A 17,055-nucleotide genomic window follows, 5' to 3' on the forward strand; every position below is an offset into this window, starting at 1 on the left:
AATGGAGAAATACTCCTCTAAATATATGAGATCCACCAACTGCTACTTTATCTTAAAACTAAAGTTTATCCATTTAGACTTCCCCTGTCTGTTATAATACGTTCTGACCTAAACTTATCCCATATTTTGCCTTTACTAATTTGTTTTAGATATAGCAGTGTAATCAGCAGCAATGTGACCAGAGTACACTACTTTGTTACAGTATAAACATCCTGGCAGTCAGTTAAGTTCAGTGTGTCCTTTGGAAGTCTAATCATACAGACAAGAAGTATGACAGAATATACACTACTTGATATACACAAATGTGAGTCCTGAGAGCAACACATAAGGATTAAAAGAGGAAATAATTTTTCATTAAGGCTGGAGGAAATTCAAGAAACTTTAATGGGGAGGTTTTAAAAACTCTGACTAAAGTATATCACTTGCTTTTAGATAAAAATAAGCCCAATCTTGAGTTGCTGGCTGAGAATGTTTTGTTCATTTATTCATGACCGATGGCGACCAGGTACTTGGCATCCCAGTGGTTTTATACTTCAATTTCATCTTCTACTTTAAGTTCATGGCATGTACCACTGATGTATGTTCCTAATAATTCTCCTTCTGATAACAGCGGAGACAAGGCAGGACGCTGCATGGTCAATAGGGAAAGAGATGGAGAAAAACTGGGAGTCATGGCTTCTGGCAGAAAACCAAGGTGATAGGGGATGGGAGAGCGTGGGTGTTTCGGAGGCACCTGCCCCAGGGTTACTGCTGGCATTCTTGGTGGGACTGCTTTAATCCCAGGCTGGGCTATTGCTGTTATCAAAGGGGGTGGAAAAACAAAAGATTTCTTCTCTTTTGGAATGCCAGGCATATGCACATGTTCATCCTTTAGTTTCGCAATATCATTAAATACTGAGGCAAGAGGTTGGAACTTGGGTTCCCAACTAAGAAGATAATTCCAGTGATAGTTGCCTCTTCCATCATGATCAGAGGTTGTCTGAGTTGAAAGAACTGCACACCTTACTTCTTGATCACCTGAAATAAAGACAGACTCTTTTCTAGCATCAGCCAGGATGCTCTCTTTTGCCTCTCTCTTCTGAACTGTCTGGGGTAACACATTATTTTGAGCACAGATGGTACTGCAGCCTTCCCCTTGATCTCCTTCCCCAAGCGTTTGGCTAGCATCTGCTGTTTCAGCAGTCACCACCACATCGGTTTCCCCAGATAGGCAGGAGAGCTGGTCCGAGTCCCTGGGGATACCCGAGTCTGACACCCTGGACTCGCAGTCACTCAGAATTGAGTCTGAGCCCTTTCTGTAGGGATGCTCATTTATCCTCTGGATTTCCTTGTCTTCTGCAGTTTCTCCTTCCACAGAACAGTGGCCACTGGAGTTTGAGTGTCTGTACAGATTGACAATGTCCTTCTCCATGACACTAATTAAACTCAACCATTCCGGCGTGGCATCCACGGGCACCACCTTGTTACTGCAGCCGTCGGTTTTCTGGAAGGCTTTGAGCACATTGGGATCCCTGGTAACTTTCAAGTCCATATCTAAAGATGAGGTTTTCTTCTCCTCATAATTGTTTATTGTGTCTTTTTGTTTATGTCTTAAAATCAGCACAATTAGAATGCAGATGAGTATCAGAAACACTAAAAAGGAGACCACCAGGCTGATTGAAAAGCTGCTGGCGAACACTGCCAAGTGTGTTCCTTCAGAGGAGAAAGACACATTCACAAAAACGGTGCAAGATGCAAACCTGGAGTCTGGTTTGGGGCTATGAGCGATTATTTTCATTTCCATGATGTCTTCTTTGTTGACTTGACTTTTTATTAGGGGAAGGGCTTTAATCAAATAAATATTTCCATTGGTTTTATTTACTGAAAAGAAAGGAGATGAGGTTCCAAGAGAGTAAAGAATGACTCCATCAATACCAGCGTCTGCATCTGAGGCTTCCACTCTTCCAATCAACTGTCTGTCTTTATTCTTTTCTGGAAGGGTGAAAAGATACTGATCTTGAGTGAAAATGGGTTCAAATTCATCTATCCCTTCAATATCCACCCAGACCACTAAAGAGGCTGTTGCACCACCTTTGTCTTTGGCTTGGACTGTGAGGCAGTATTTATTGACATTTTCATAGTCAAGGATTTGCTTAGCATGAATATCCCCTGTCAAAGGGTCAATGAGGAAGAGATCATGAACGTAAGGCATTCCATGAATGAGTAAACAGAGTGATACAATAGAATAGGTCAATTCTCCATATGGCCCTGCATCAAAATCCAGAGCATTGATAGAGCATATGGTCGAGGAAACAGGCAGATTTTCAGGAACAACACAGCTGAAACTTGAAAACATAAACTGAGGTGCATGGTCGTTATCGTCCAGGATATTGACAAACACAACTGCAAAAGAAAAGTGTTTCTTTTCTGCATCTGAAGCTTGGACAGTTAAGGTGAATTTTGTCATTTCTTCATAATCCAGAGGTTTAATCAAATAAAGAACTCCAGTGTTTTCTTCTAAATAAAAATGTCCCTTCTCATTTCCAGAGATGATGTGGTAGATGATTTCTGCATGTGACCCTGTGTCACGATCATTTGCTGAGACCACAGTGATGTGACTCCCTAAAGGGGTGCTTTCCTTGACATAGGTGTGATAGCTCAGGCTGCTGAAGTTTGGAGGATTGTCATTGACATCAAGTACTTGTATTGATATGACAGCTGTGGCACTCAGTGGAGGGCAGCCACTGTTAGATGCTAGAATGACAATCTCATGGCTAGCACTTGCTTCTCTGTCCAGACTGTGAAGCAACACAAGGTAAGCGACTTGCTTATAAGGATATCCTGAATGAATGAAATTAGTTTCCACATGAAAATTGTTCTGTAAATTGCCACTGATGATGGAATATTCAACATGTGTGTTTTCAGGGGTCCAGTCATGGTCAATATTTGAAAATGTAACAAGCGTGCTTCCAATCAGAGCATCCTCCCTCAGGCTAAGATTATAGGATTTGACTGTGAACTCGGGGGCATGATTGTTCATATCTTGTATTCTTATCTCCACTAATGTAAGAGCTCTCAGCTCAGGATTTCCACCATCACTGGCTTCAACCAGAAATTGAGTTGTTGATATTTTATCCAGAAGCAATATGGGACTGGTAGTAAATATTGTGCCTGAAAAATAAGACAGGATTTCAGCATTAGGAGGTACAGTTTCATGATCCATTTAATCAGCAGATGATTACTGAATGTCTACTAATATGTGTTCAAGTCTTTGTTAGATTTGTTACAACCTTAAGAACTCCAAATAGAAATACAAATTATTGTATATATGTATATGTTTATAACATGTAAGATACAGAAATAATAATCATGACATTCACTCTGTGAAATATGTGTGCAGCTAGAGGTTGCTTTTGCCACAAATTTCTCTGAATTATATTTTTGTAGAGTAAGTTGTTCCACTATTCTTAAAAAAAAATTTTGTTTGTAAAATTTATACCTGATTCTACTACCCACAAACACATGTATAGAGATATTCTGGCATAAAGACACTTATTCTGAGCTGGGCACGGTGGCTCACACCCGGAATCCCAGCACTTTGGGAGACCGATGCGGGCAGATCACGAGGTCAGGAGATCGAGGCCATCCTGGCCAACATAGTGAAACTCCGTCTCTGCTAAAAACACAAATATTAGCTGGATGTGGTGGCACATGCCTGTAGTCCCAGCTACTTGGGAGGCTGAGGCAGGAGAATTGATTGAACCTGTGAGGCAGAGGTTGCAATGGGCCGAGATCATGCTGCTGCACTCCAGCCTAGGCGACAGAATGAGACTCCATCTCCACAAATAATAATAATAAAATAAAATAAAATAAAATAAAATGATACTTATTCCAGAAATACTTGTTGACACTCGAGCCAAATGAAAGCAGTAAAAATGATAATGCTGAGTTACTATTGAGTTGAGCTTTCCTAAAGTTCATGCAAGTTGATTTTTCCCTTATTGCTGAATGTAGTTTAACAGAGTTTATTGTGATAAATATAGAAATATATAGTTTTTATAAATATGTGTGTTAAAACATTTTTAAGATAAATATGTCTTAAGGATGGTCACTAAAAAAGAACACAGAATGTTGACATTTAAATGCCACATTTCAATTAGAGTCCCACTATGAACTAAATAGACTGTCATTTAATGTTTAAAAAATATTTGAATCAACAGCTCAGTGCAAAATTTGTCGATAGCACATGTCAAATGAAAGTGTTGTTAAGGATTGAGTGCTCAGAAGGACTTGCACACTGTGATCTGCTGTGGCCAAGGTGGCAGTTGCCATCATATGAGACGAGAGAGAGAGAGAGAGAGAGAGAGAGAGAGAGAGAGAGAGCATGATATGTTTGTGTTCATGGAGTAATCGTTCATCCACGGGCAACATGATACATGATATACTTCTCCATTTACAACACCAGGTAGGCTTCATGCTGGTATTTTGGGACTAAATTCCCCTTTCAGGTAATCCCAAGGTTGATTTTTAAATGAACTCTCACTTGTGAAATGATGCAATGGTGGATAGAGATGGGGAACACAGAGTGTGATGTGTCCCAGGCCCTATTATTTTCCATTGTGCTCTGCTAAGGCTATTGTTTTGCTAATTATTCCTCTTTATAAAATTTAGCTTTTAATGTTCACTCACTGTTAAACTTTCTCTATATACTGTTTAATTGAATGTGGAATCACTTGTCTGAATGCATTTCACAACCACAAATGTCTTGGTCTCTGACAAAAAGACAAAAAGCTTTGGGAAGCATCAGATAAACCAAAATACCACAATGGTTTCCAGATGATAGAGATGCTTAAATAATTTTCCTTTTTAAATTATTCTTGTGCTTATTGAACACATAATGCTATTACTGGTTTTTTTAAATTGGCTTGGGGAAAAGCATCCAAACTTTAGTAAGATGAAGTCTTCAGCACAGAATAATCCATTCAACATCATTTTGATGCCTCCTGATTCCCGGGATAATTGCCTGAACTGAGCTTAGTTGGGTGAATGAACCTGAGTGTTTATTATACCGGGATCTCTGAATTTGTGAGCATTTACCAGCATTTAAACAGGGACTTTTGCTTTCCAGCCACTGAGATGTTAGAGAAGAGTACTAACACTGGCATTGGCTACTGCAGCACTTGATGTGAAGAGTAATTCAACAGCCATGCTTCTTATTCCGTGGGGGGGTGGGGGGGGTGGGGGGGACTTTTTTATGGGCATTTAGAAAGGGTTACTTCAGGTTTCCACTTTGAAACTCCAACCTATGAGCACTAATGCAACTATAAATAACTCACCATTCTTAGGATCAATGGAGAATTCCTTAGAAGAGGAAAGAATTCTGTAAGAAATGTTCACATTGTTTTCTAAGTCTGTGGCTGACACAGCCAGCACTGAATACCCCACAGGTATTAATTCAGGAACTGTGGCCTGAGGGAAAAGAGAAAAATAGGGACATTGTGTTTAAAGGCTGAAGATATTTTTACAAACAGGGCCAGAACTTGAGGTCATTTTATTCATTTTGATTATGGAAACCATACAATGCAACCTGACTTTATTAGACATATTAATTTATGGAATTGACATATTAAAAATATTGTGTGAATAGTCCCTGGAATCCGGGGGGGGGAAAAAAGATACTGTTTGTTTTGTTTTTGAAACAAAGTTTCACTCTTATTGCCCAGGCTGGAGTGCAGTGGTGCGATCTTGACTCACTGCAACCTCTGCCTCCTGGGTTCAAGTAGCTCTCCTGCCTCAGCCTCCTGAGTAGCTGCTACTACAGGTGCCCACGACCACGCCAGGCTAATTTTTATATTTTAGAGACATGGTTACACCATGTTGGCCAGGCTGGTCTTGAACTCCTAATCTCAGGTGATCCGCCCACCTTGGCCTCCCAAAGTGCTGGGATTACAGGGGTGAGCCGCCACACCTGGCCAGAAAAAAATAAGTTTTAAAAATTATTTTATTCCATTTTTCTCATTATAAAAAAATTTCTTCTAAAGTATTCCTATGTGGCAGAAGATAGTTAATACATTCACTAATGTATTATATTACAGTGTGGCGAAATTCAAGCAAGCCTTCACAGGGGATCATTGCTTAGGTTAACCTCCCCTTGTGCTTATACTTAAATCTTGCATTTGCTACATTCAAAAGTTCTGGAGTCCATTTGCAATATTGAGTTGAATGCTATCCTGGCCCTTACTTCTATAAACATATACTATGCTCTAAAAGCCAAAATTTCCAATTTATAGTTTTGTTTATGGTGTTTTTCTGTAAAATTTTAATCAATGCATTCCAAAAATATGTCTATGAAAGAAAGAATTTTCCCAAATTAACTGCTGATAATGCAAACAATCTTATCAGTGGGTTTGCAAATATTAGGTAGGTTCCAATTGTCATGAAACACTGGACTACAACCTCTAAAAAGTAAAAAAATATATATACGTAGTAAACTAAGTCAGATGAGACTTCCATTTCCATATGCATTTATAGACTCCATGATATTAAGTATAAAACCCACAGCATTAACTTAGGCACTAAAAACAGTGAATGCTGTCTGTTTGAATCAGTCTGTTGGCGATGGAAGGCTTACATCATTCTCTATTCTTTCTAGTTTTGGCTGTGGTTTCAGCATCCCTTTAAGCCCTTTACCTGATAGAATTCTTGAGAAAACACTGGTGGATTATCGTTGACATCCAGCACACGGACTACGAGTGCTCCCTCTGTGCGGTGCACTGAATCAGAAATTTGGATGAGCAGCCGATATTCAGTCACTTCTTCAAAATCCAGTGTTTTCACCAACACCACCACTCCAGTGTTTGGATCAATAGCAAACTTGGTTCCAGGATTACTCTCTTTGGCAAAACTGAATATGAAAGCTGAATTCAAATCCACATCATGGACTGACACATGAGTCACAATTACACCAGGCAAAGAATCTGAAATAGTCATGACCAGTGTCAGTCTCCATTAAAATTCATCCTTTGAAATACATTTATTTCATAATTCCATCCAAGTGTTTTTATTCTAAGTCCAACGTGATTTGCTCTTTCTTGGCTTGATTTCTCGTACAAAGCTCATTACGCACTGAACAAAAACTCTGAAGAATTTATGAGCCCAATAAAAGTGAAAATTTACCACTGAGTAGGGAATTGAGGAGGTAGGGTATATTTAATTTTTATATCACATTATTTTCATCATATGCTTACAACACAATTCTAGTAACAAGAAAACATTCTAAGCCACTTATTTACAATACACAGTTTCTGTATCAAAATCGTATCTTCATGGGGTATGTGAATGGGATGAAGGGTATTACTCAGAACATTATTACAAAATATGACATTGTCAAAAGTAGGTCAGTTTAAATATTTGGGCACTAATCTTAGAATTAGATACTTATTTCCTTAAATTTATTTTTGAACAATTATTTCTTTTAGAATGGTGCACACACTGCTTTTTTTTTTCCTTAAATCTCAAAATTATTAAGACTATAGAAAAACAAAGTCTACATAGAACTAGTGAGGAAAGCAAATCTCGAATATTATTCACCAAAAAATTACAAAATAGATGACATGCTCAATGCCTCACTCACCACATATGTTCTCTAGCCTAAACAGCCCATGAAAGGGACTTTGTTTTTAAGCTTACCGATATGGTACAGGTGGAAAGAATATGCCAAGATGCTCAGAATAGTTCCACTGTATATGAAACTCATAATTTTCCATTTTCAAGCTTGAACACTCTCAATGTGCACTAACCACACCATACCCCATTCAACATGTTTTGATTTATGTAGTTTCTTCTTGTGATATATTTATATTAGGCCCATTGCTATAGTTTAACACTAATTGCATGTGCTGAAAAATAGAACCTTCCATAAAATCAAATGAAAATATATCAAATATATGAGAGGCAGAACTGGATAATTTCTTTTATTTGTAGGCTATAATATTTGTAGATATCTTTATGAATAAACATTTCTGGAATATTTCCCTCTGTGAGAGGTGATGGTTGTAATTTGTTTAGAAAGTGAATATAATAAAATGTTGGAAACATTTTTAGGAATTAGTTTAGCATTAAGAATGAAGTAGAGAGGCAAGCAAGGGACCCCCATTATTTTCAACTTCAACTATAAAGACTCAGGTTGTGTTTCACCAGCGCAGCCATTGACCATGGACAACCTTGGGTCCACAGACTATGGGATCATTGGATAATCCACAGATCCAAATAATGAAAATTAACTGGATGGGCGTGGTGGCTCACGCCTGTAATCCCCAAAATTTGGGAGGCCAAGGTGGAAAGATCATGAGGTCAGGAGTTCAAGACCAGCCTGGCCAATATAGTGAAACCCCATCTTACAAAAAATACAAAAATTAGCCCGGCATGGTGGCACATGCCTGTAGTCCCAGCTACTCGGGAGGCTGATGCAGGAGAATTGCTTGAACCCAGGAGGTAGAGGTTGCAGTGAGCCAAGATCGCAGCACTGCCCTCCAGCTTGGGCAACAGAGTGAGACTTGGCCTCAAAAAAAAAAAAAATTAACAAGCATCTCACTTAAAAACTTTCCAGTTTCAGCCTCTACAATTAGTGTGATACAAACGTTGAAGATTAGGTTATTCTGGGAAAAACGATGGCTTTGTGCAATAAACATCTAATTCACTTCATTAAACATCTAATTACTTGTTATTAGTATCCTGAAAAGACTGACAGAGTTATGAATGCTGATTCTTCTTAGAGGAGGCTCACAATGGTTATCACAGTAAACAAAATATACTTCTTCATAGAGTAGATTTAATTTGTGAGAAATGCCTGTATGTGAACAGATACTGTGAGGAATGACGATTAGAGCATGGGGACTTGGCCTCCACTGATCTGAGTGCAAATCGCAGCTTTAACATTTTACTCCTTTGACATTTAATATTTAACTTATGACCATCCATTTTCTACTCTGCAAAAGGAAGACAAAAATGATCTAGCTTGCATGGTTGTTGAGAATCAGCACTCGTGTTTAATACAGTGTCTGGCTAAAGAAAATAGAAAATGATATTACACAAAACCGCTATGCCAAATTGTCACACTTACCTTCTGCAATTTCCACTGCTTCAGAGTGGAGAAAAGCTGGGGCATTGTCATTTATATCAGTCACCTGTATCTTGATCACAGTTGTATCAGAAAGCCTGGGCATCCCTTTATCTGTGGCTTGGACAATCAAGCTGGTTTAGGAAAGAATGAAAGGATGTGATTCATCATCCAGGAATTAGAAAAACAACATAAATATCAAATATCTAGTTGAAAATTTTAAGATGAGCTGACTAGCTACTTTTCTTTCTTGGATTTTCTAAATGGAAACATTTAAAATGTGTTTTATAAGAATGGTACACTGAAGTTTGTTTTTGACATGTTCAGAGAACTAAATTCAGCAAGCTGCCAGGAATCATGAGGCATTAATGTCAAAATGGACCGTTTTGGAGAGCCAGACTGTAAAATTCAATCCTGACCTGCAGAGAATAATCTAAAAAAATAGAAATGCCAACACCTGTACTTTGAGTAAGTAGACTGTCTCCACCTTGTCATGCTGTGGTCTTGGTATTGCTACGTATTTCCATCTTATGGAACCAATGAAAGGTGTAGCCACTAAAATATTGCTTTGTACCGATATTTTTTGATCCAAATAGCAAATCAATCAAAATGTTAGAATTAAGACAGCACACCGCTATGATGAACACACATACAGAAGTTGCATGATTGGCTAGGATTGTGAAGTAGAGGTAAAAGTCCGTGATCTGAAAGAATTTGCATGTACTGATATAATCTCTCTTGGTTAATGCTACAGTGAGCTTCTCCATCAAACAAACTACAAACCTTATTACTGTCTTCTTCTTCTCCCTCTCTCTCACCACTCTTCCAACAACCAACTAATTCTGTGTCCTATCAGTATTACCTCCTGGATGTCACTTGGATTAGTGTTCCCAGCCATTTCTCTTCTACCTTCAGCATATTTTGCATTGTCTGGGTGTGAAGAATTTCCTGGGACATGAGACTTGCGATGTTTTTAAAACCAAGATAGTCCAGGTAAACTGGGACTTGGAACTTTCAGTGCTACATCCACAAAGATCCCAAACAAACCCGGACAAGCCAGTCCCCTGTAGCCTCAGTCCCTCACCATTTCTACCTGGAATGCTCTATGCGTATTGTATTCTTCCTCACCAGGAGTATCTGATAAATTACGAACCACCCTATTGTGAGCCTCCTCTTGTTCCATCTTCCCTCTATATTGCTCTCAATTGCTCTAACTAAAATCCTGATTTAAAAACCTGACCTTCCCATTTAAAACCCTTCTTTGGTTCTTCTTGTCTCTAAGAGGTTGACCAACCCCTGAACATGTCCACATAAACTTTTATGTCCTTGCTTTTACTTGGAATCCCACCCCTTACACCTTCTTGGTTTTTCAAAGTTCACATCTCTGCCACGTTTTCATGGACATCTCATTTGATTTAAATGCACCTTTATGTATTCCCCTAGCACCCTGTACATTCTTCTGCCATAGCAATCATCACTCTTTTTCCTAAATAACATATTTGTCTGCCTCTTCTGTAAGTTTCTTAAGGGCAGGGAGCTGCCTTATTTGCTTTTCTTTAGTAAGTATTGAATGTTGGTTTCTCAAGATTTGCCCAAGGTTATATACATATTATATGACAGAGCTGGGATTCAGGCTCATGTCTTGGTCAACTGAAAACCTGTGCTTCACATTACTCATTGAACATACCTCTCTTTATTGTGTATATGTCACCCTCTAATGTATAATTATTGGCTTATTTTTCACTCCCCTCTAAACACGAGGAAGGCCAGGAGGGCAGATGAATTATAAAATGAGTTATTAATTAGAAGACTCTCTTTATTTCAGAAGTGGAATTAGTCTTCACTAGTTGTGGGGACTACCTTCTAAGAAACTAAGTCTTGAAAGTTGATACACTTCTCCTTTTTTTCATTGTTTGCTCACTCGATAAATGTTCTTTCTCTTTGCAATCCTGAATTTTAAAATGACATAAACATCAACTATTTTGTGGTTTGAATTCCACTTAAAATGAAATGATCAGTGCTTGTCTATTATTCATGAAGAACACAGGCTGCCTTCTGCACTATCAGAATTGAAATATTAGTAGAACAACCACCTGAATCTCACACTTCTGTAGCCTAATTTCTGGAATAATTCCATGTGGAAACTTAGTAATGAACGTCAGTCAGCTACATGTGGAAATATTTTACCAAAAATAATGAACTCATTCTGCTTTCTCCCCTGCTGCTTGTCCCTCCCAATGTCATCTAACATCTCAACCAAGACATCAAAGTTTAACTCTTCTACTGCAGCCATAATTACCCTTATTTTACAATGTTACAACTTCAGGCACCCTACATAGTGTCTTGTCAGATTAACAAGAAGTGAGATTCTTTGATATGGAGAGAAATGTATTGTTTAGCATCAAAATCAATGGGAAAGGAAAAGGTTTCTCAATGACTTGAAGAACAGATAAAAAAATATGAAGGTAGATGTGCAGATATTCTACACATAACCTCTGCAAGACTTCAAGCCATCTATGATGGCTCTTTGGCAGTTGTTGGGAAACTGTTGGTTGTAGCCAGTCCAGCTCGCTCCATGTTCCACAACTGTTCCCTGATTACTATTATCAACGGAGACAATAAATGAAACTGACCAGATTTAGAACAGGCCCATTCTAAGGCTTTTAAGTTCAGAGCATTTTTTTTCTCACTTTATCAACCATGGGAAGTGTCTTTTACCATGTTAAACTTTAAGTGAGGCCTTTGACTAGGCAGGATCTTTTTGATTCCCTTAACAAGTACTAAACTTGTTGGTAGAGAATTTTTCAAAACTCTCAATTATATCTTAAATGTCTAGCAAGAATTTTCTATTTTTCTGCAACTCTAAAAAAATTAAAAAAATCAGCCGCCATCAAAAATAGCTATGAAAATAAAATCTGTGATTTCTGGTTAAAGATAGTAAGCAACTACACAGGTTTTACCTTCTCTTCCTCTCAAGATTCTGTTAAAATGATATCAAAATCCTTTTATAATGAGTTATAAGTCCATAAAGCTAAAAAAATGAGGGACAATATTAGTGGGCGGAATGATAAGAAATATCAACAATTTCTGGAAGATACAAGCAGATTCGAGAGTGGTTGCAAATGAGTGGACTGAAGAAAATCAGAGATTAAAATCCACTCAGAATGTACACCAAGAGTAGATCCCACTGAAAACTGCAAACTTAAGTTATAATGACGTGTCAATGTAGCTTCATCAAATATAACAAATGCTCCACTCCAGTGGGGATTTTGATAATGGGAGAGGCTGTGCATGTGTATGGGCAGAAATACATAGGAAATCTCTGCATCTTCTCTCAATTTTGCTGTGGGCCTAAAACCACTCTAAAAAACTGTTTTAAAATGCAGTCAGAGGAACATAAAGATACGTGAGGAGCGGAGTTGCTCCCAGGTAACCAAGGAGAGGCTCAAGACATGGCAAAAATTGCAGTGAGGTATTGAGATAAAAATAGGAAGAATATTTTAAATTCAGATTATTTAAATATAAAGATTATTTTAAATACAGTGTAGTAATGTCCCTCTTGCCCATTACTCTTCATTCTCAGCCAAAGAATGCCTTTGGTTCATACTTCAGGTTAATAATATTGAAAGATCTTCTCTGGAGAACTGAAAGTCCCCTCCCAAAGAAAAATGAACTCCATATATACTGCCATTTGTATGCCATCCTGAAAGGTGGTCAACCTCCCCTCTGGTTCACTTGAAAGTGAAGTGTGCTAGGCAAGTACTTCTAGCCCACCCAGAGGTTCTAATGACTTTGATACTGCCTCACTTATAACTATGGATTAACATTTATTTACAGAAAGCCTCCAGCATGAAAAAGAGAGCTCAGTAGAGGCAAATAGAAAGAAAGGAACACAGTGGAAGCAGATAGTGAAAGGAACAAAAGAAACTTTAAACAATTCTAATTAATACCTTGGAGAGGTATCAGAAGACAATATATCCATAAATCAACAGCTGGATATTATTTAAAAAGTCAAGCATCAAAGAAGAGCTTTTAGAAGTAAAAACAAATATATAATATCCTCTCAATTTTTAACTAGAAAATAAAAAAGAAATTTTAGAAGATTAAAATTCAGGAAATATCTCCCCAAAATAAAACGGCAAAAATAAACTGACAGGCAAAACAAGAAATGGAAAGTAGGAAATAAAATATAACTAAGAATCCATCTAGGCAAGCCAATACCTAATTTAATAGGATTCCCAAAAATGAAACAGGGCAAAACAACAAAACAAAACTAAAAAAAGGGGAGGAAATTTTCAATGAAAGAATACAAGAAAATTAAGAGAAACATGTCTGTTTATTAAAAGGGAGCACTGAGTATGCAGCACAAGGAGAAACCCACATCAAAATTTGTAATCATATTTTAAAATATTATAGGTGATAAGTATAACCTATAAATTTCTAGAGAGAAGGAAAAAATTATATAAAGTAAAATAATTAGAATGACATCTGGGCATGGTGGTTCAAGCCTGTAATTCCAGCACTTTGGAGGCCATGGCAAGCAGATCACAAGGTCAGGAGTTCGAGACCAGCCTGGCCAATATGGTGAAACCTCAACTCTACTAAAAATACAAAAATTGCTGGGCTTGGTGGTGAGCGCTTGTAGTCCCAGCTACTCAGGAGCCTGAGGCAGGAGAATCACTTGAACCTGAGAGGCAAAGGCTGCAGTGAGCCAAGATCACACCACTGCACTCCAGCCTGGGTGACAGAGTGAAACTCCATCTCAAAAAAAAAAAGAATTAGAATGGCATCAGACTTCTCAACAGCAACACAGAGTTTCAGAGAATAACAAAGCAATGCCTTCAAAATTCTAAAAGATACTTCCAACTTCTGTATTGTCCATTGAATATATTACATGAAAAAGTAGAATAAGGACATTTTCAGATATGCAAGGACTCAGAAAATTTACTTCTCTGGCACCTTTACCTGCAAACCTATTAGAAAAGAAAGACATGGGATCTGGAAGTGCTGGCCTGACCTAGGAGAGCTATAAAACAAAGTTATAGGATCTTAGCCCTGCAATAGGTTTATTAAGCCAAGTTGTTCGTGCTAGATGGAGAGGGCAGAAAACAGTAGGAACCAGATCTTCATGAAACAAGAGGGCTTGATAGGGTATTTGATGTGAAATGCAGTTGGAGGTAAAAAATAGATGCAGATAGCAGAGCTTATGGGATATTTACAGGGAATTAAGTGCAAAGATATAGCCAACTGTGCAATCAGGAAAGAAACTCTAGGGCTGGAGGAGTAGTGATAAAAGGAAATAATATAATATGATCTGACTATGAAGTAAACGTGAATATATTCATACAATAAAAATAATTACTGATTAAACGAAAAACAGTGATATGAATATAGAAAAGAATTGGAGTGTGAGAAAGTTAGGATGTTATACCTACATCTATTATAACAGGAAGCAAAGAGATAATGTTTAAAGTTATAAATTATTGCATATTGTACTTATAATATCAGAGAAAGCCAGTTAATAGTGTCTGCTTCTGGAGGGCTTTAGCCTTGGGAGAGGTGAGGCGGTGGTTGCTGATTTTCATCTACACTCTACACACTATTTGATTTTTTTAAAGTATATATTATTTTGGTAACAATAAAAAATCAAATTAAGAAAATATACTTAGATCAAAATCTTGAATCTTTATGTATCTATTGAATTCTTCTTTTCTGCCTAAAGAGGCTCAATCAAGCCAATCCTAAAACATATTTTACTCTCAAGACTGAATCCCACTCAGTCACCACCATATGGCATTTCTTCCTTTCAACATAATAGTGATGAAAAAGGAAAGCTGTCTATCATAATTGTCTCACTCACTTCTTCATCCATTCATCACTTTTGTGAATCTGCTTTCTATTCATCACTTTTGTGAATCTCCTCTGGAAAACATTATCAAGAACCTCCTAATAATCAAAGGTTTCCTTCCAGTTGTGGACATAAACGTTATAAACCTCAACGTGCTTACTCGGCCTTCGTTGAAATGAAAAGAAATTTCATATCACAATGATATTCGTTGAGAAGTCTTCAGAGAAAATAATCCTGCCATATGAACTTTGAGTGCTAAAACTACTATGCTAGTAGTTTGGCCTTTGTTTATAAACAGAAATATACCAGGATGGAGAATAATTGCATGAAAATGAACATAAAGCACTGTTGGGACACTAGCCCAATTAGATAAAAGTTTGATTTTTTCAAGTTTAAATCTATACATACAACACTTTTTTACCATCATGAATTATAATTCTCTTCTTTAAAGGTTGGAGAAACTCTCTAAGACAATAACTAATAATAGGGAAGTATTTGTTGTTTCATCTCCCAAAACTTGTGGTGTTTGTAATACATACTGGGTATAGGAAATTGTACTTGTTCATGTAATCTGTAGAGTATTTTTATTAATGAAAATCAATCTGTTGACTTAAGTTTTAAATGAACTTAACAGATGTATATTAATTAACCTGCAACTATAATACCATTAGGTTTATATTAATTCATATATTATTAACAGATTTATATTAATTAACCAACAACTATAATACAACTATAATAGTTGTTAGAAAACAATTTGGAATCAGGTTATTTCTTGCAAACCTCTCAAAGTAAGTAATAGTTGGCTTTCTATATCTGCAGGTTCTCCATCCACAGATTTAACCAACTGTGGATGGAAGCTTAAAAATACAGTAATAAAAAGATACAAAATAAAAATACAGTATAACAACTATTTACTTAGCATTTACATTGCATTAGGTATAAGTAATCTACAGATGATGTAAAGTATATAAGATTCAGGAGAAAGTTGAAACCCAGTCCAAGGAATCCAGTAAAATGATGCAAGCGCTGAAAGACAAAATAGTCATTTTAAGATATAATCAAATTGAGCTTTGAGAGCTCTTATCACAAGAATTTCATAATATAATCAGAAATATTAACAGCAGAATAGATCAAGCTAAGGAGAGAATTTCAGAGTTCCAAAAACAGTTCTTCAAATGAACTCAGACAAGAAGCTTTATGAGGGAAGGAAAAATGAAATCCTTCTTAGGCAAGCAAATGCCGAGGGAACTTGTTTCAACTAGACGAGCAAGAGGTCCTTAAGGGAATGCTAAACACAAAATCAAAAGAATGGCACCTGCTACCAAAAAGACACATTTAAACACATAGCTAATAGGTACTATAAAGCAACTATACGATCTAGTCTACATAACAACATGATGACAGAATCAAAGCCACACTTTGATCAAGTCAATACTAACCTTGAATGTCAATGGGATAAATGCCCCACTTAAAAGACACAGAGTGACAAGCTGGGTTAAAAGACAAGACCAACCATCTGTTGTCTTCAAGAGACCCATATCACAGGTAATGACACTCAAAGACTCAAAGTAAAGGGATGGAGAAAGACATACCATGCCAATGGAAAACAAAAAAGGTCAGGACTTATTATTCTTAGATGAAATGTATTTTAAACCAATAAAAAATAAGAAAGATAATGAAGGGCATTACACAGTGATAGAGAGTACAATTCAATAAGACTTAACTACCCTAAATATATATGTACTCAACATTGGAGCACCCAGATTAGATAAAAGTTTAGATAAAACAAGTTCTTCTTGGCCTATAAAAAGGCTTAGATAACCACACAATTGTAGTATGAGACCTCAACCCAACTGACAGTGTTAGACAGATCATCAAGGCAGAAAACCAACAAAGAAACTCTAGATTTGGGCCGGGCACAGTGGCTCATGCCTGTAATCCCAGAACTTTGGGAGGCCAAGGCGGGTGGATCACGAGGTCAAGAGATTGTGACCATCCTGGTCAACATGGTGAAACCCCGTCTCTACTAAAAATACAAAAAATTAGCCAGGCATGGTGGCACATGCCTGTAATCCCAGCTACTTGGGTGGCTGAGGCAGGAGAATCG

General features: G+C 37.3%; 1 protein-coding gene across 1 annotated transcript in view; it reads right to left on the reverse strand.

Moving 5' to 3' along the window:
• Positions 1-366: 366 nt before the first annotated feature.
• The window catches only part of DCHS2 (dachsous cadherin-related 2), a 275,941-nt gene continuing 259,252 nt past the window's right edge, over positions 367-17,055 (reverse strand). Inside the window, exons 17-20 of the mRNA XM_017498790.2 lie at positions 9,101-9,231; positions 6,670-6,956; positions 5,316-5,448; positions 367-3,150 (exon numbers count right to left, since the gene is read on the reverse strand). Of these exons, the coding sequence (XP_017354279.2) occupies positions 527-3,150; positions 5,316-5,448; positions 6,670-6,956; positions 9,101-9,231 (3,175 nt within the window). The 3' untranslated portion in view covers positions 367-526. The remainder of the gene's footprint in view (positions 3,151-5,315; positions 5,449-6,669; positions 6,957-9,100; positions 9,232-17,055) is intronic.

This window comes from Cebus imitator, unplaced genomic scaffold (genome assembly GCF_001604975.1).
Source record: "Cebus imitator isolate Cc_AM_T3 unplaced genomic scaffold, Cebus_imitator-1.0 Scaffold251, whole genome shotgun sequence".
Lineage (NCBI taxonomy): Eukaryota > Metazoa > Chordata > Mammalia > Primates > Cebidae > Cebus > Cebus imitator.